The sequence below is a fragment of the Syngnathus scovelli genome, chromosome 19, assembly GCF_024217435.2.
Source record: "Syngnathus scovelli strain Florida chromosome 19, RoL_Ssco_1.2, whole genome shotgun sequence".
Classification (NCBI taxonomy): Eukaryota; Metazoa; Chordata; class Actinopteri; order Syngnathiformes; family Syngnathidae; genus Syngnathus; species Syngnathus scovelli.
Genome location: NC_090865.1, coordinates 6,196,038 through 6,209,339, shown reverse-complemented (window position 1 = coordinate 6,209,339; position 13,302 = coordinate 6,196,038). Strand labels below are relative to the sequence as shown.

General features: G+C 43.6%; 2 protein-coding genes and 1 long non-coding RNA gene across 6 annotated transcripts; 1 reads left to right on the top strand and 2 right to left on the bottom strand.

The window, feature by feature from the left end:
* Positions 1-4,740: 4,740 nt before the first annotated feature.
* On the bottom strand, positions 4,741-7,749 carry LOC125986589 (uncharacterized). The gene is made up of 4 exons (XR_007487718.1): positions 7,375-7,749; positions 7,157-7,291; positions 6,176-6,227; positions 4,741-5,631 (listed from the first exon to the last, which is right to left on the bottom strand). It is a non-coding gene; the product is annotated as an uncharacterized lncRNA (long non-coding RNA).
* On the top strand, positions 7,134-9,290 carry LOC125986575 (forkhead box protein H1-like). The gene is made up of 3 exons (XM_049750288.1): positions 7,134-7,330; positions 7,399-7,494; positions 8,214-9,290. The coding sequence occupies exons 1-3, from the start codon at positions 7,181-7,183 to the stop codon at positions 8,748-8,750; spliced, it is 783 nt and encodes a 260-aa protein (XP_049606245.1). The 5' UTR covers positions 7,134-7,180; the 3' UTR covers positions 8,751-9,290.
* On the bottom strand, positions 9,085-12,927 carry si:ch211-199g17.2 (uncharacterized). Of its 4 annotated transcripts, none has more exons than XM_049750181.2 (12): positions 12,763-12,927; positions 11,740-11,818; positions 11,603-11,674; positions 11,380-11,529; positions 11,168-11,289; positions 11,003-11,060; positions 10,721-10,930; positions 10,510-10,649; positions 10,326-10,442; positions 10,188-10,245; positions 10,042-10,104; positions 9,085-9,971 (listed from the first exon to the last, which is right to left on the bottom strand). In XM_049750181.2, exons 2-12 carry the CDS (start codon positions 11,759-11,761, stop codon positions 9,409-9,411), a joined length of 1,575 nt encoding a protein of 524 aa, XP_049606138.1. In that variant the 5' UTR covers positions 11,762-11,818; positions 12,763-12,927; the 3' UTR covers positions 9,085-9,408. The 4 variants fall into 4 exon arrangements, with proteins under 4 accessions (XP_049606138.1, XP_049606139.1, XP_049606137.1 ...); XM_049750182.1 differs by having other exon boundaries at positions 9,085-9,968; positions 12,752-12,926; XM_049750180.1 differs by having other exon boundaries at positions 11,168-11,295; positions 11,386-11,529; positions 12,752-12,926.
* Positions 12,928-13,302: the final 375 nt, after the last annotated feature.

The window sequence follows — 13,302 nt, the reverse complement described above, 5'->3', positions numbered from 1 at the left end:
GAGAAAATAAACATGGCTTCCCAAATGGGACAACTTTGGCTCGCATGCATTGCCCACGCAGCCTTCCCCAACACTAGCAAGGTTTTGACATCTGTGAGTTTTCTGCAAACAAAGCTTTGTTTGTGAGCCCTTGAAAAACTTTGGGTTTTTTGTCCCAACCACTCAAGCTCCATCCTGGTATAAATTTGCAAAACAAGCCCGATTGTACGCGGCGGGCACGCGGGACGCATACAAATAGAATCCCCCCTCCTTCGTTCCCGTGCACGGCCGGCTGACTAATGTACAATAAATCAACAAAAGGCGCTTTAGTCGCGGATCCGGTGCATGCGCTGTCATTTTCCTTTTTTTTTTTCTTTACTGTATTTAATTGCAACTTTTTTCCTGGTAACGCGACACCGGCTCTTTCAGAATCTAAAGAGGAGATGGATAAGAATTTCTCCCGCTTCCTGCTCTGTTAAAAAAAAAAAAAAAAAAAAAAAAGTTCCTCCCAGCAGCTTTTTGGCCACGGGGGGACTAAAGTTACAAGTGCGTGGCATTTAGCGGGGAGTAATTGGAGGCTGCGGGGGGACGGATAAGGACAGGCTGCATGGGAAAGCGGGAAGTTGGCAAGCGGCTGCGGGTCAGCGGCGCGCCTCCGCCGCCCGAACCCGCTGCACCAGGTGTCCACTTAATTCAAATGATACTATTATTCATAGACAGAGGAAGAGCATTGAAGCCCCCCCTCCCTGCAGCCCCCACCTCCCCTTCCAACTCCCACTGCTCCCACCAATGATTTGCAAGTGAATGCAGATATAATCCTGGAAATATAAGTCTCCATTAAGGCTATCCCGTTGAGCAAACAAGGCGGCCATTGTGTGGCGTGTTGTGTTTATAAGTCACAGTCTGAGAGGAGGTGGGGGGGGAGCAGGGCAAGGGGGCAAATAAAGAGCAACATTGAGGGGGGCCATGAGAGATTTGTGTCACATGACAGTCAAGAGCGTGTTTAACTTCTTGCTGCGACAGTGACACTCTTTTATGTCTATTTTGCATAACTCAATATAGTGTGTGAAAATATATATATATATTAGGGGTGTGCTTCCATAAAATATCTCTGGAGTGATTCAAGGACGGCGCCATATTTTCTTTTTAAGTGGAACAATTCGTTTTGTTTTAGTCTGGTCAGGTCAAGAGGGGATGACGCAATTTCTGTTACCTTTTAAGTTAATATTAAGCGTACATGATGCAGTTATCTTAGATGACATGCATACCAGGTGGCAAAATAGGCGTGACTAAGTTTGAGAACGGCTCAAAGATGTTCAAAAATGTTTCCCTCCCGTTGCCATCTGAAGTTCCCATGAGGCGTCACAATCCAGTGATGATGTATGAAACGTAAGCTTTGTCCTGCCACACTGGCTAATTATTTGACAGATTGGGGCCCTGTTGTGTGAGGAGGGTGGGGGCCGCGCACCCACCCGCTACCCAATAAAGAGCCCACTTGCAAAAAAAAAATCCTCTAAAGCCTCTTTTTTCTATTCTTTGTCAAACGATTTTATTTTTTCACCACATTTTGGAATGACAAACTAAGGAAGATGTGTTTTTTTGGAATTTAGGGGTTGACGGGGAGAGGGGCAGCAGGACAGCAGTCAGTGGCACTCTAAAAAGATTTTCTCAAGCAGAAATATTTAATCTTCTCAGGGAAAAAAAAAACACAGAGAACAAAAAGAAGCTAATCATCCACGACCCTCTGACTCCATAATTGGGGAAAAAAAACAAAAGATGACGTAAGTTTGGGGGAATAGATCTGCATACTTAATTATGAGACCTCATTATTTCAATGGCATGATCGTTTACATAAAAGAATTAAAACTTTGCCGTAATTTATACTCAAATTGAAAATAAGAGAAGGGGGAAAGCCATCCAATCAGAGACAACCTCAAAATTGGACAACCAATCACAACATGGAATTGCCTCTGCTGTGTTTTGCATAAATAATCTTAATTTTTTGCTGAGGTGAGAGGTTGGTAAGGGGAGGGGGTCGAAATGATAGGCATTCTTTCATTTCATGGCCCCCCTCAAGTGGCATATGGCTGGCCATTGTCTTCAGCTGCTGAGCCAGAAGTGATGCAATTTGTTGGCGTGTCCCGTCATTTCGCAAACGACCCGTCCCATTCAGGCCTCCAGGAAACAACGGCGCAAAACACAGAAGGGCGGCCAAAAAAGCTCGCCCAAGCGCTGCCAAATCACGGCGAGGAAGGGTGGGTAGGAGGGTGAGAGTTAGCGATTAGCGGTGGCTACGAGGGACTCGCCGCTAACGATAAGACCGCACAAGCACTTTGGCTTATGACTTGGTTGGCACAGCTGCTCGGGTCTTCATTAACAACGAGCAGTTAGCTGAAATTGAAAATTGTGAATGACCTATGTGGGGCAGTTGAGCCTTCTGCCCCAAGTTGCTTAGCAACAAGTGAAGGAACATTTGTAACCGAAGCTTGCAACCAACACATGAAAGCAGCGTGACGTGCATCTTGTCAATCGTTTTAGGCGCAACGATTCGCTTCCAAATCCCAGATCGGATCCTGCCGGGCTCACCCCCGAGTCGCCGTCGTTTTTTTAATTAACTGAGCGGTAGGGCCTCACTTTCAAAAAGCATCGTCGGCACTTTTTGGCATGACCTCACCTTCTATCGGGACGTCCTGGTGGACGCATGGCTATCCTCGGACCCACCAAAGAAGATTTGTCAGTGGGAGTCAAATGTCTCAAGCCTGTTTGGACAAAACACAGCCTTTTAGACGTCTATCTCCGTCATTGTCCAACAGATGAATGATTCAAAAGAAAAATTTTAAAATATTTTTTTTGTGTGGAAAGACATTTACAAGAAGCGTTTTAAGCAGACAAATGATTTCTCCCTGCAGGTCACTGACACATTCATTTAAGTCAAAGGTCACAGTCAAATTAATGGACGAAAAAAGCAGAGAAAACAGCCAAAATGTAATTAGTGGACACCTCTAAATTGGACAACTAATCACCAGACTCGGGTTTCATCCATCATTTGAATAATTGATCATCACGTCGGGTAAATCTTGCATGAGCGGCATCATCGGTTCTTTTTGCCTACCGACTCGCCGTGTCCTTTTTTTTTTTTAAACTCTGGCAGGCGGGCCGCCAAGTTGCCAAGGGCCAATTCTGCCTAGTAACAAGTGTTGGTGCAGAAGGAACATGTTGATCTCACGACTCCACTGTTAGCTGTCAAATGTGTAGCAGGTTAAGTCACACGGCCATCTTGGCGTCAAGTATTTGCGAGGTTCCGTTTTTATCGGGCTCTCAATCAGAACGAGCGGCCGTCTATCATCTGGCAGATGCTCGGCGCGCACGATATCAATCAGAGGCCTCCGACGCCTCGGCTTTGACCACCTTTTTTGTCATTTACTAGCTTTTTTTTTTTTCCACCTTTTGATTTCAATCCTATTTACGCAGACGGCCATTTGCATTTCCTAAGGCTGCGATGGCTTCAAATGCAACGAGGCCTCGACGTCTTCTCTGCATATCAAACGATCTTTCATCTGGACCATTTACTAAGATTCAACCCCAAAAAAAAAGAGCTCAGAAATGACAAGATAATAATTCAATATGAGGCTGATTATGACAACGTCATAAATGTATTCCGCCGCGTTTCAAGTTGCCTCTTTTATGCGACCGTCTCATTTGCATAAATGACACTACGCTACCTTTGATGGAGGTGAATAGAGTTTTTGGATCTTTGATTATCAAGCACACAGTATATTTGTGGGGACAAAAATATTTTATAGTTTACGCAAATTGATTTCACTAGGATTAAATAGATTGGCAGCGAAGACCCACCAAAAAAAATGTTCGTCACTTTTTGCTACGCAGAAAGTCGACACCAGCAGCTTCAAATGATTCTGTTCTTTGAAACATGATGTGACTTCACCTGCTGCCACCAGAAATGATTCCAAATCAATAGTGTTCGTCGGTTGTACGCACCTTAACCACTAGAGGGCAGTGTAAATAATACTTCTTGTAGATTTGATGATGAAAGGCATATTAGTCATTTTTCACGGATGTTAATGAATAAATGCCTGCGAGCAATGTTAAATGCATATATATATTACATTCAAATAATTTTTTGTAATTTATTATCAATGAAAACATCACCCACTACCTTCTACTGTGCAACTCAAAACAAAATAATCAATCAATCATTATTTTTTAATTTCCACCTCTAGAAGGTGGCCATGGAAGTAAAAAAATACACGTAAAAAAACAACAAAAAACGAAAGGAGCATGGCTATTTAATCCTAATGTAGCTTTTAGTCCACACTAATAGATCAGACTAGGTAATGGACCTTTGTCACGGCCTGAGGGCGACAGGCGTAAACGTGAGCGTCGCACACGCACGCACGCACGCACACGGCTACACAATCCTAATTGCTAACGATTAGCCCCCCAAAACGTGTAAATGGAACAATAAATATGGCTTTTTAAGCGCGCCTTTTACAAGCCAGCCCAGACAATCTCCGCTAATCATTAGCAAACAGCCCAACGTGCCGTTGCGGAAAAGCCGATCAAATAAAAAGCCCAGAGTTGAAAAGTGGTCATCAACCAGGCGTGAAAGGGCAAGCAAAAGCTGCATTTCACACATACTGACTGGTGAACGGAAATCTGCATGCTATATGAACGCAAACTATATCATAAGAATAAAATAAAAATCTTTGCTATGTGCTGACTAGTCAATTTATTGATTAATTCAAGAAATTGGTTAAGTTGAAATGGTGGTTTGAAAAGCAACAAACACGAAAGCATATATTCTTTATCCTCCTGTAACAATTACATGACAATGCATTTAATAGTCAATTTCATTTTTTTTTGTGTGTTAGCATGATTAGCATCAGCTTGAAAACAAATAGTGAACAGGCCAAACTTTGTAAACGGCAATAAAAGGAGAGTAAAAAGTGCTGGAGGCAGTTGACGTCCTTGCGTTTCAAACGTTTGATAGCGGAAAGCGCTCTCCCCCTCTGTCGTTTGTCCAAATGAGGCCCATTCGATCAATTAAGTGCCATGGAAATGCTGATTAGGCTGATTAGCGCACACGGTCAAATAATGCGTCGTCCGCCTTTAAAAGTCAACACGGCCAACGATGGAAAACCAGCAACAAAACACTGTGACGACCCCTGACCCCGTGGAGGCCAAAGCGTCTCTTTAAAAATCAATAAGCTCCCTTCTTGGATTCATTTGACTGTAATGTTGGTTATCTGCAGGAATCAAATAGTGGTTCCAAAAAGAACAAATCCTCGCTGTTTTTTTATTTTTTTAAGACCACTCTTGGAGAAGGGAATGATCTCAACCAAAGAGATTGACACTTCATTTGGGGGATCAATATTTACAATTTTGTCCTTTCAGGAAGATCTGCTCCATGCTATCCTCCTCCTAAATAAGACGATCATATCTCTGTGGCCCTGGAATGAGATTCCTTACCAAATGGCGCCTTTTCTGTTCACACTTCAAGCGTGGACTCTTAGAGATAGCCAGGCAGCTCAATGTAGTGGGAGCGAGTCCGGACGGGTCATTAATCAAGCGGGGGTGGGGGTGACAGCCAGGTGGGCTTCCATGACTTGCAGCTTGGAACATTTCAAGAGCCTGACAAGAAATAAATACACAAATAAATACATATCATTCATAAACTTGGAGTGATCGATGAAAGGGCCCTACTGCTCCTACAAAATCAATTCATATCCAATTAACCCTTCCGTGTTTATGGCATGTTTAATAGGCGAGCAGTGATGCTTTTCCCAAAGGGTGTCTAAAAAGCATGCCGCCACTTGGGGAAAATGAGGGACAACTGGGAATTACACACAAATGCAATTTGGAAACAATTTGATACAATTCTGACCTCTACTGGTCGGAAGTGACAAAACAAAACGTTTGCAGACTAATACAGTTTAGGCCCGTCTGACAATTTCATTATTATTATTAATTCAGGTGATCCTTGCATCCTAAAAAAATAAAGTAGGACATTAAAATGGAGGCACCTATCGTTCCAAGAAGTCTGTGTTGACTAAGACTGATACTTTTCTTTATGTTTAGAGTGTCTGGCGCGGCATTTTTTTTTTATCTGGGCAGGGCCACTTTGGAAAGAAAAGAATCCCATTATGTGAAACAAAGGCAGCAGAGTTCCACTCACATCAAAGATCTGAAGAAAGGTCTGCATTCCTGCAATTTGCACCTCATCCCAGCTGCATGGAAAGGTAAAAACAACACCTGGTGGGGTTATTTACATTCATCTGTACTGCAAGGAACTCAAATTGCCCCGGATGACCGAGCGAGCAAATGTCTTTTTGTGTTGACGGGGATCAGAAATGCAAACGCAGTACACCCAACGACAAAAGGATGAGATGGCTCGTCCCAATACCGACTGATCTCTGTCACACAAACACTCACTGGGAGTGTCTGTAAAACTAACTGAAATGTGCAAAACCAAATGTTCACTGGTGAAATAATTACTGTGAGTCAAAGTATTGCTATTTGGAGGAAAATTAAATCCAAAGTGACCAATTATACACTTATTCTCAGTATTGTCAGAGCAAACAATATATCAGTAGTAGCAATACATCTCATTATTATTATCATTATTGGTAGTAGTCATAGTAGTAGTATCAATACATATTATTATTATTATCAGTAGTATCAATACATACTATTATTATTATCATTATTATCAGTAGTATCAATACATATTATTAGTAGTAGTAGTAGTAGTATCATTATTATTTAAAGGATGGAACTCCTGAAGTAGCCATAAAGCATATTTTTTTACTTTTGTTTTTTAAAGACTCATTGAGTGACATATTTTTTTTACTCTTTTTTTTTTAAGACTCATTGGGTGTCATTGCTGCCATGTTGAAATTGCCACATGTAATATTTTCATCCCTTGAACTGCCCAAGCGCCACGCTGATATGACCATCATGCAAACATTTTTCGTTTAACAGACTATTTACACTTTTTTTGTTGTTTCGAGGATGACTGGAAGTCCTCAAGTGTCCATGCATGCTGCTAACGACCCATTCGAGTATCAAAAGCTCCCCATTAGCACCTGCATGCACACACCCTCCATTGTCCCAGTGGGCCTTATAAAGTCCAGTCTAGCTTTTGAACTCCTCATACCTGACTTGAGTAAGCTGCTGAATCATGGCCCCGTCCAGCAACAAGTTGCGAGCTCAGTTTCCTCCTGGCGTTGACGGTGCTCGCCGCGAAGTTCTCCGGAGGAGCACCACCTATCTGGCCCGCATTGCCATCATCCTCCAGGACGCCCCGGATAAAATGCTCACCTTCATGCAGGTAGGTTCCTCACATCTCGCACGTACATAGGAATTGTTTCTTACCTGGTTGCATGCAACAATTTGCAGCTTATGGACAGGATGGGCCCGCTGGTTCGACACGATAGGAAGTCCATCGAGAATAACATCAGAGTGTGTTTGTCCACCAACAAGTGCTTTGTCAAGGTAAGTCCTGCATCGAAATTGTTTTTAAGGGAATAAAAATCACTGCTTTGTCACAACAAACAGAACACGTTGGCCAAGCAAATGTCCAATCAGCAGTTTGGCCTGAGGAGTGGGAGGGGAAAGAACCGCCAAGAAAATTGGAATAAATGCATCTAAATACTCTGATCATGCACCAAAAAAACCCCACCTATCTTCAGTCAACACACGCTATACTTATAATGTGTTCGTAGAATAAGCACGAGTTCATCATCGTGGGAACTGCCATTTTGCTCAATACTGCCCTCTGTCGTCGAAAGTGCACTTTTTCTTCTGGGTTTGGTTCCGTGAAAATGTGTTCCCCTTTAAGCAGGGGTGTCAAACAATTTTTTTTCCGCAGGCCGCATTGTAGTCAGTTTATTTCGGAGGGCCGTTATGACTGTCAACCCATATAAATAATATTATATACAGTATAAGCTACAAAACAAACTGACAAATAACTCGTTTTCAAATCAGACTAGTAAAAACGGGTCAAATATACAAAAACAATTTTTTAAAGTGAAGACAATTTTGCAATTCTAGTAATGACACACGAATATTATGCACAATTTGTCTTCGCGGGCCACATAAAATGATGTGATGGGCCGTATCTGGCCCCCAGACCTTGAATTTGACACCTGTGCCTTTAAGTGTTTAGAAGTACTGAAACATCATTTTATGGTTGTCTATGGTGCCTCCTCCAGATTCCTTTGGTCCCTGACTCCCTGGGCAGCAAGCGTAACTTCTGGAAGCTGGAACTGAGTCTTATCACCACCAAAATGGTCCGACGTCACTTTAAGGACATCATGGACTTCTTTCCAGAGCTGAGCAGCCGGCGTGAGGACGGTGGGGGAACCTTCCCCCCACCGCCGCCATCGGTCCAGATCAGCTGCGAGGTCAAGTTTAACGGGCCCTTCTCCATTGAGTCTCTGCTGAAACGGGACAGTCCTGCCCCTACCAGAACTTCGACTCACGAAGCCTGCGTGTCCATACATAGTGAACATGATCATCTTGATTATACCACGCCACACGCCCAGAAGCGCTGCCTGGATTGGGATGCAGAACATCTCATCCCTGGGCATTACCGCAGTTCTGTGGTATGTCCGCAAGAGGGCTCTACCTTCAATACAACAAGCAAGCGGTTGTGTATAGGACCCCCATTTCCCATTTATTCAGTCACTTCCTTTAACGAAACATATGTCCAATATCCTAATTATGATCCCCGCCATTTTTGTTTGTGATATTTTTTTTTAAACAGAAGCAAAAAGAATTGCACTTTTATCTGTTTTGTTACTTTTTTTTAATGCATGCGCATCTGATGGCAGTGTAGTTATGTATCGATTTTTATTACCACACTAGTCATCCTTTGACTTCATAGTTTTTTTGTCATTTTGAATTTTGTCCCACTTAATAGCATATTTTCATACAGTATTTTAACAATTAATTTGTAAGATTGTTTTAGAATATATTTCATTTTTTCATCCATTTACACTCAACAATTACTTAACACATCTGCAATAAAGTGCTGGATGTGGTTGTGAACATCTAGGAGAAAAAAAATGAACACACATTGAGTAAGTTGGGCAGACAACGGCTTCTGCCGTCGAGTGTAATTGACTGGTGAACTCCCATTGAATTTCCAACAAACTTAAAAAGTATTTCTATACAACTTTTCATATTGGGGTGGTTCAATTTGCCACATTGACAGTCAATACACGACTCAAAAAGTTTGTCAACTTCACATTTCTAGGTTTATAATAAAATTACAATCCTTTTGGAAACTTTGTATACTGATTTTACTCACACCAGGTGACCAAAAAAAAGTGTTTACATCTTTGCAAATGTGCATCAAACGTGTGTACTCTTTAACCGACTGTATTCGTGATCATTTCTGGACAGTTAAAGTGGTTCAGGCAGGGCGGGTGGAGTGGGATAGAAAGAAGGTGGAATGACATAGGGTGGGGGATGCAACCGTAGGGGAACCCCGTAGCCTTGGTACCCAGGAAAACCGCCCGAACCCACCAAATATGGTTGCGTCCAAGATGGCGTCCGGACCACGGGAATGCTTTGGAATTCCGTTGGAGGTGCATGATGCCCTCCAGCATTCGTAGCAACCGGCGGCAGATTAGCCTGGGGTTGGTTTTCTTGCTTTTCAGCCAGCGACCAATCATGCCACTGTGCGTAGGCGGAATTGAACCACTCTCGTGCAACGGGGGGCTCCGTTTGCCATTCGGGACTTGGATGGTTGATGGGCGGATCAAACTGGTGAGAGACACCAAAGGCGACCTCGGCGACCGGGTCAGCGAGCTCAGAGTCTAAGTCTGGGTTCGGGTGGTCCCGGGGTAGACTTTCCTGGCTGAAGGACGTTCTCTCTAGCAGTAGCGGACCTTCAGTGAGCGGAAGTGTTACCTTGAACACCACCTGATTTTTGCCTCCGACATTTTTGACTTTGGGGCCTCCTGCTGTGGTGAAACACAACACATTAAAGAGTTGCCACTGAGAAAATTAGAAGAAAAAAAAACAACAACACACCTGTCTTGGCTTTGTTCCACTTGCGTGCAGTCGGGTAGCTCCTGTTCCAAAGCCTGTTGACGCCTGCAAAGGAGTTGAAACGCTGATTGGAATACAGATTATTTCACAGACTATTTGTGTTTGTCAAAAGCCTCAAGTCTACTTACACCACTTGTAACCTTTGCTGGCGAGCTTCCCGCAGAGAAACTGCGGTGCTTCGACCACCTACAAACACGACATGTTTCAAACTTCAGCGTCAACCTGAGCAGCAAAAAGAAGACGTGTCAGAAGCACACGAGGCTGACTTCCATGTCTCCTCGTCCCTCCTCGCGCTCCACCCTCTCGGCCAGCGAGTCCATCAGTCGAGTGTGGTCGGCGACGTTCGGTCCTGCCGCCTCCACCAGCTTATGCCGCGTTTCCATCTAGCGCAGGGTTGCAGGATGAACTTCCATGTTCTCGCTCACACCACTTCGTCGTCCGCAAACTGACCAGGTAGCTGCGCGTGTGACTCGAGCTGCTGACGTGGTGGATGAAGACCCGCGTGTGGACCCGAGTCCGGCAGCAGTGGCACAGGAAGCAGTACGTGCGACGGTCCTCCTGGCAGACGCACTCGGTTACCCTGAAAAGACCTGCCAGGCCGAAGGGGGCTCAGCTGGTGTGCAGTCCGCTCGGAAACTGAAGAAAAATGACTGGAACTGACCAATGAGAGGTTTCTTCCCTTTGTAGCGATCACGCAAGATGTGGCCAAAACTTGGAGTGGTTTCTTCGGCCCAAGAAGAACCATCACCATCCGCCAACTGCTCCTCGTTGTGGCAAATGGTGACCACCCTCTCCTCTTCGTCATGCTTGTCGTTTGAGAGGCTCTCCGGCTTGGCAGGTCCGTACATGAGAAGCTTACTCAAATTGATTGCTTTGAAAAAAATAGAAACGTTATTTAATACGCAACAACGGGAAGTGATGCATTCAAGAGTAGCAGAATTACCATCGCTGTCACTGGCGCCCTTCAGCATCTCAAACGTGGCATCCTCGACTTCAAGCAACTTGCAAACAAAAGACATAAAATGAGTTTTTAAACAATGTCAACGGCACTCTTCTCTCGGTCATTTAAATTAGGCTGCCGCCGCTATCGTTTTTTATACTGACACACCTTGATGTCCCCGGGTCCCTCCTGGTCCTCCAGCATCCTGGCGATGTCCATCAGGGGCCAGGCCAGCAGAGACATGTCAGCGTCGCTCTGCTTCACACCCGACAGCAGCTGGGGATGTCGGGCTCTCTGTCCGGCAAACACCAAATGGTCTTAGCGGGCTAAGCTAACTAGTGCGGCACGTTGCAGCTGGTTAGTAGCGGTTGTGCGAGTACTTGCAGTGTAATTGTAGCGGTGGATGCTGCCCATGATGTGGTTGCGCATGTCGCCTTTGCTCAGCCGACATGCGCACACATCGCAGAGGTACACGGGCTCGCCACCCCCACGCGAGCCGGCTTTCACGCATTCCGTGATGCTGCGCAGCCCTGCGGGGATACAAAAGTCAATCAAGAGCAACACTAATGTCAGGATAAGTTAACACAAATGATGAGTTAGTACCGATTATGGGCTGCAGCCGTTTGCTGTTGTTCAGGTACACCTTCAAGGACTCAAACAGCTCGCTGGACAGGCCTGCAAAGAAGCACCAGAATTAAAATTGGGGTCTTCACACATGGTGGGGATCTGGTGTGCAGGACCTCTTTGTGTTCCAGTCTGCATGTTGCTTGCATCCAGACTAAAGACCCGGCCAGCTGCAAAGGGAGAGACGGAAAATCCCTGAGAAGAGAGATAAGGCAAATATTTAGTATTTTGACGTGCGGGTAACAATGTGGCCTCTGTTGTGGCTTTCACTTAACTTTCAATTGCAATACTGTTTAAACTGCTGTTAGGTTCATCAACATTTACAAAGAATTTCACAGAGAGTTGTCTTCCTTGGCCAATCGCGCCCTTCCTACATGCAGCCTGGCTAATTTTGAATTCATTGCATTGGGTGGCGTTTACAGAAATGTATAGCTTCTCTTGTTCACAAGTAGTATGGACATCTCATGATAAACTCATGACTTTTGTTAAACAAGGATGTTTTTTAAAGCGAATCATGACTCCAGCCAGATGCTCTTGAGCCAACATCTTTGCTTCCACAACATTCAATTTCGGTTGCACAAGGTCAAACTGTCACATACAGCAAAGATCTTCTATACTTACATAGAAGCTAATAATAATATTTGACATATTTCCCAACAAACTTTAAATTGAGTTTTTACTTAGGGGGTGTAGTGATTCATTATACACAAGATAGCGTCTGAATTCCGTTAGAACAGCGAGCGAATACCAAAACAAAACACAAATGACATAAATGTAATCGTTAAATCGACCAATTTTTCTTGTTACACAAGTTGTGTGGACACTTCCAATTGTTTAGGTTGTAATTTTAATGGAAAAGTAGCTGGGAATGCTTGGAAATAAGATGAACTCGCATTCCGAACTTCATAGCAAACCTGTTGCTTAGTGCGAGTAAAAAAGAACAACTAAAATCTCTGTTTATTAGTTAGTTTGAACATTAATAACAAACTAATCTGTTAAGTACCTCGAACGATATCGTTTTAGTTTAAATACACGTCGAGAAAGTCCTATTGTTGAAAATCGACGTTGCACGTCGCCGCTCTTTTCCATGTTTATCAAAACGAAATTAAACAAAAAGCGAGCACTTACTTTCAACTTACGTCCGGAAAGTTGAACCTTTACTTTGTATGCAGTCACTGCTACCTAAAAAGAGTGACAGAAACAGTTAAAAAGCTTGTTCTTTTACGAATAAATCTAACCCGCGTGGACATTTGGGGCACTTTCCGAGTGGCAGCGACTTCATGACACAACTTCCGCCCGCTTATCAGTTCTGCGCACGCGCAAATTGGAAATACACTTTAAATGTATGTTAAAATATTTTATTTACGCATGTTTGTATTTAAACGTCATTTCTGGGGCTTTTCCTAGTTTTGTAGCCTCTGTATCTTTGCTTGGGGAGGTATTAAGGCTGCTGTCAAACTCAAATGTGGTCCGAGAACGCAAACGTTTGACCAGGATCACAAGACGGCGCTATGGAGCCACACTTTTTTTCTTCTTCTTTTTTTTTTTTATATATAGTAATCTGTTTTTCAAAATGTAGTTCATAATAATAAATTGCTTTATTAAAGAGTCTTAAGGTTTTTGGTTTATTTCCCAAAATAACAAACAATGAGGAGAGAAGACTCTTCTAGTTTCTTGCA

Excerpts from the sequence above, each read along its gene's own strand:
- LOC125986575 (XM_049750288.1), top strand. The coding sequence starts at position 7,181 with ATGGCCCCGTCCAGCAACAAGTTGCGAGCTCAGTTTCCTCCTGGCGTT. Across the intron at positions 7,331-7,398 it reads AAATGCTCACCTTCATGCAG|CTTATGGACAGGATGGGCCC; the intron begins GTAGGTTCCTCA and ends AACAATTTGCAG. Across the intron at positions 7,495-8,213 it reads CCAACAAGTGCTTTGTCAAG|ATTCCTTTGGTCCCTGACTC; the intron begins GTAAGTCCTGCA and ends TGCCTCCTCCAG.
- si:ch211-199g17.2 (XM_049750181.2), bottom strand. The coding sequence starts at position 11,761 with ATGCAGACTGGAACACAAAGAG. Across the intron at positions 10,931-11,002 it reads GGGCGCCAGTGACAGCGATG|CAATCAATTTGAGTAAGCTT; the intron begins GTAATTCTGCTA and ends TTTTTTTCAAAG. Across the intron at positions 10,443-10,509 it reads GTCACACGCGCAGCTACCTG|ATGGAAACGCGGCATAAGCT; the intron begins GTCAGTTTGCGG and ends ACCCTGCGCTAG.